The 4,704-nt window shown below is 35.8% G+C and overlaps 1 protein-coding gene across 1 annotated transcript; it reads left to right on the plus strand.

Annotated features, from left to right (window-relative positions):
- Nucleotides 1-2,281: 2,281 nt before the first annotated feature.
- Nucleotides 2,282-4,283, plus strand: LOC140142337 (monocarboxylate transporter 12-like). Its single transcript, XM_072164307.1, has 3 exons — nt 2,282-2,465; nt 3,138-3,914; nt 4,162-4,283. Exons 1-3 carry the CDS (start codon nt 2,282-2,284, stop codon nt 4,281-4,283), a joined length of 1,083 nt encoding a protein of 360 aa, XP_072020408.1.
- The last annotated feature ends 421 nt before the right edge of the window (nt 4,284-4,704 follow it).

Genomic DNA, 4,704 nt, shown 5'->3' on the forward strand with positions numbered 1-4,704 from the left:
TTTCAATTGACAAGTGCATTATCAACAGCCTTGCATTTTCACGTGCATGAAATCTATAAGCTTAAATACTGAATATACAGGCCTATGTACCCCCCCTCAGCACACACACACAATCATAATTACTCTCATCTCTAGTATCACAGGGTCAGGCTTTCAATTGACAAGTGCATTATCAACAGCCTTGCATTTTCACGTGCATGAAATCTATAAGCTTAAATACTGAATATACAGGCCTATGTACCCCCCCTCAGCACACACACACAATCATAATTACTCACATCACTAGTATCACAGGGTCAGGGTTTCTATTGACAAGTGCATTATCAACAGCATTGCATTTTCACGTGCATGAAATCTATAAGCTTAACATACAGGTCTATACCCCCCCCACAAACACACAATCATAATTACTCACATCACTAGTATCACAGACATTCAAATTCCATCATGAAATCTATTCGCCTTTCACAGTACACTGAATTTCAAGTTCAAACGCTTGCTCTTCAAATGTGCTGAATTCGACCATCGTGCAAATCGCCAGATATCGTATGAGGAAATTTACATAAGGGCGCACATCACTGAAAATGATGCCAGTTTTTCTCTATAAAAATGCTAATTAAAATCATTTAAACAATTTTTGATATCTGCCATCTGTGATACACTTGTAGGATTTAATATTACTAATCATTACCAATCCAAATTTAGCCCTAATTTTGCAAATTTTAATGCTTACTTTTAGAATCTATGTTTTTTTCTTAGAATAAAAATAAATTAAGATTTGTTCCAAGTCTACCATGTTACAATACTGATAATTCAATTAAAAAAAACTTTTTAGACTGCAACAAGTCTGTCCTAAAACATTGTATTTATTTGGATAATGAATTGGAAATTCAAAATCATATTTGCTACACAAAGTAAAATTATTTGAAGTTTGAAATATATAGTGGACAAAATAAAGTCCAATTTGAAAGAATTTAATGTTTAAAATGATTTATATGGTATTTACCGCTTCCAAATGTTCATAAATATATTTTCAAAATTAAAAAGTACGTGATGCATCTCGCACGGTCTGGGGTCACCGGGGGGTCAATCGTTGTGTTTTGAATTCGTGTTGTTTATGGTACATGTACCGTTACCATGCATTTCGCGGTATGTATGACTGCAACTGCTGGTTCTAAAACCATATTTAGCTTTGTCAAAGCTGTATCTTTTACGAAAACCTTGCAAAAAATATATGGAGAAAGGGTGGAGGCCGGTAGCGTAGATGGTTTAGCGAATTTTGTGTGGTTTATATTCAGCTTAGGGACGCACCATTAGATATCATCGGGGGGGCTAGGGAGTTTTTTGAAAAAAAAAGTTTTGCCTCACTGATGAGTAAAAAAAAAAATTTTGCCTCACTGATGAGTAAAAAAAATTTTTGCCTCACTGATGAGCAAAAAAAAATTTTCCCTACCCAGCTCTGTATAAAGGTATACATTAAAATTGAAAAAAGACAACTTCGCCGCCGAAGGCGTCGAAAAAAAATTTGCCTCCAAAGGCAGCGAAAAAAAAAAAATTTCGCCACCTTCGGCGGCAAAAAAAAAAAAAATTTCTGCCTGACCCAAACTCCCTAGCCCCCCCCGATAATATCTAATGGTGCGTCCCTTATAACTCTGCCTAAACTTTACAGAGTAAATATCCTAAATATGTGTTGGTGTACCATTTATCTCAAGATCTTCAATTCGTCTTTACATTTAAAAAAAAACCCCGACCGTCCGACCCTCCCGTTTTTTGGCTTGTGAGGGCAACACAACACCTTTTTTTGGCCTTATGTTCAAGTATGTGTTCGGAGTCCCAAAGTCGGTTCAATCTCTGCAACTGTAACCATTCCTATTATATGATAATACCCAATCCATATCATGATGAAATGCATAATTTTCTGATTTATACCACATTAATGTTATCACTAATGATCAGTTACTAAATTTTAAAGTTATATGTTCATCACATTAGTTACTTCACACCTGGGCAAATTGAACAATTCCTATTCTAAATTTAAAACACGCATGTTATTAAAGTTCGTTAATTATGTAGTCAATCCAATTTTCTACTCACGGTATTAGACAGCTTCGTCAACCAGGTCGGTTGACTTCTTCAGTAACGCATGTTATTGTGAACGAGCCAGTACATTCTTTCTTAACCATGTAAACATATATTCATAACCTTGAAGTATGTTTTATGTAGATTAGATGCAGAATAAACTAAAGTGATTTATGCCGACACGGTAAGCAGTACATTCATGATGAAAGGACATCTCGGAAATGGAAAGCTAACCTTACTATCAGTATGGACAATATTATTTCTAGAATCGGGAATCGTTAAAGCATTTGGTGTTTTCGTTCCAGTACTACAGGACCAATTTGCAACCTACACACGAACTATTGGTGTTATTGTTTCACTTATATTCTTTGGAGGATATTTTCTGAGTAAGGTTTAATTTCTTTTCTTTTCTTTTGCATAACTATTCAACGAAGGTGTCTGTGCGCGGGTGTGTGGGTGTGTGTGTGTGTGTGTGTGTGGGGGGGGGTAACCATAATATGCTTTAAGTTGAAGTATGATGTGCATCAGATATTCGAAATGTATTATTTAAAGATATACGATATCATTTCGAATTTTACAGTAAGTTTTGTAATTTCTTACAGATCTTTTGATCTTCCCCATAACAAGGGTGTTTGCACCTCGTACCATCATAATAACGTGCAGTGTTTTGTCTACTATGGGATTGGTGGCATGTTCTTTAGCCACTAATATTTTCATGTTACTTCTGGGCACGTTTTTAACAGGCAAGTTGATCTTGATTCGTAGACATTGTTATAACGTCGTGGCAATGTCAAAATTCAATATTTTCATTTGAAAGTATAATGTCTAATTTGTAATCTGTAAGTAAATGGTAATGTGAGTTTTGATCACACGCCTGATTTATCACTTCTGGTGTGTTTTGTTTTTGCTTATCTCCTTTTTCTTATGTGTTAGTGAAGACAGGTTAAGTAGTATGTTTTATAAGTGTCATTTTTCAGACCACCCAAACCTTATTAGACTTCTATTATTAAATTGAGAAGCTTGCTATTTAATTTGAATAAATGTGTGCGTTCTTACAGGTTTCTCATGTATAGGTGTGACGCTTGCACTAGGTTTATTATCATCATATTTCACCACTGATTACGCCGTAGCTTTGAATATCGTTACCAGTGGATTTCCACTCGGTATCGTAACCTTTGCGCCAATAGCTCAACAATTCATTGACACTTATGGTTGGAGAGGGGCAATGCTTCTATTTGGTGGACTAAACGTACACTACGTGGCAGCAGCAACACTACTCAAGCCTTTGAAAGCTTGCCGAAGTATCCACAAACCAGCATTCTACGGTAGCCTAATAAAATCATTAGAAGATAACACTCAGAACTTCACCTTCAACATCCATCGCTCTTTATTAACCAATAGGGCATTTCTTGTTGTTCTTATTGTTCAGGCTATTTGTGGGTATGGTCAAAATGGTTGGGTTGTATACTTGGTATCATTTGGCCAAAGTAAAGGTTTGACGCCTAAGGCAGCCACTGTGACGGCTTCCATTAGTGGCATGGGAGCATTCTTTATCAAAATAACAATGGCAATTATACAGGGTAAGACATCTTCCAGGCTGCTTTTATATATCGGATCTATTATAGTTACTGTGTGCTATGTGGCGATGTTCTTTGCAACCTCTTTTGTAGCTTTATCTTCACTTAGTTTTGTACTCGGTGCAGGACTCGGTATAGCTAGCTCACAAGTTTATGTCATTGCTAATGACTCCATCAAGGCAGATGAAAGCATAATTGCCGTTGCATGGATCCACTTGTCCTACGGCATTGGCTACATCATTAATGGATTCATCACAGGTGAGAAAATCATATCCATTTTTTTTAGAAATGATGTGTCTACCAATATCCCCATTTTTAAAGTGTAATATACCCGTTGGTCCCCTTTTAAAAAAGTCATACCCGATGACCCTCTTTTTTTTAGTGCGGCTACCCAAGGGGGTCACCCTTTTTTCTAGAATTGTATCAAAATACCACAAAATAATGCGGACAATTTCAAATTATCTTATTTCATGATGTCTATGTTACATTTGATTTCTCCTTGTAGGGTTGATCTATGACATCAGTGGGCATTTTGGACTTGCATTAATTCAACTAGGTGCTGTGTCTTTTATGGCGTGTTTGGTGTTGGGAGCAGAAGATTTGTGGAAGTATTTTGAACGGAAGTAGGATTTGATACAGAGAAAGATACCAGAATGCTAATGCAATATGTTCCATGACGCTTTTCAATAGCGTTCCGTTGTCACTATATTTTAATTCTTGTAGCAGGTGGATGTAGTCGGAGTGCATTCAAAGTGTGAATATGATTGTTCATTAAAGCATTAAAGTTCACTTATGTTTGTTTTCTTTTGACGAGTATATCATGCAAAATGCCTCTATTTACAAATAAATATTACATAAACTTATTGCGCAATTTCAAACGTACATACATTATATATTATATTAAAATCCAGATCTACAATACAAAAGCAATCAAATAAATGTGATGCGATCAAGCAAAATCAGTCGGAACTCGGAAATATTGATTTTGAGATATAGGCAAACAAAACAAATATTTCGTTTTGTTTCCTATTGTTTTGGGAACTCTTTA

Source organism: Amphiura filiformis, chromosome 20 (assembly GCF_039555335.1).
Source record: "Amphiura filiformis chromosome 20, Afil_fr2py, whole genome shotgun sequence".
Taxonomy (NCBI): Eukaryota; Metazoa; Echinodermata; class Ophiuroidea; order Amphilepidida; family Amphiuridae; genus Amphiura; species Amphiura filiformis.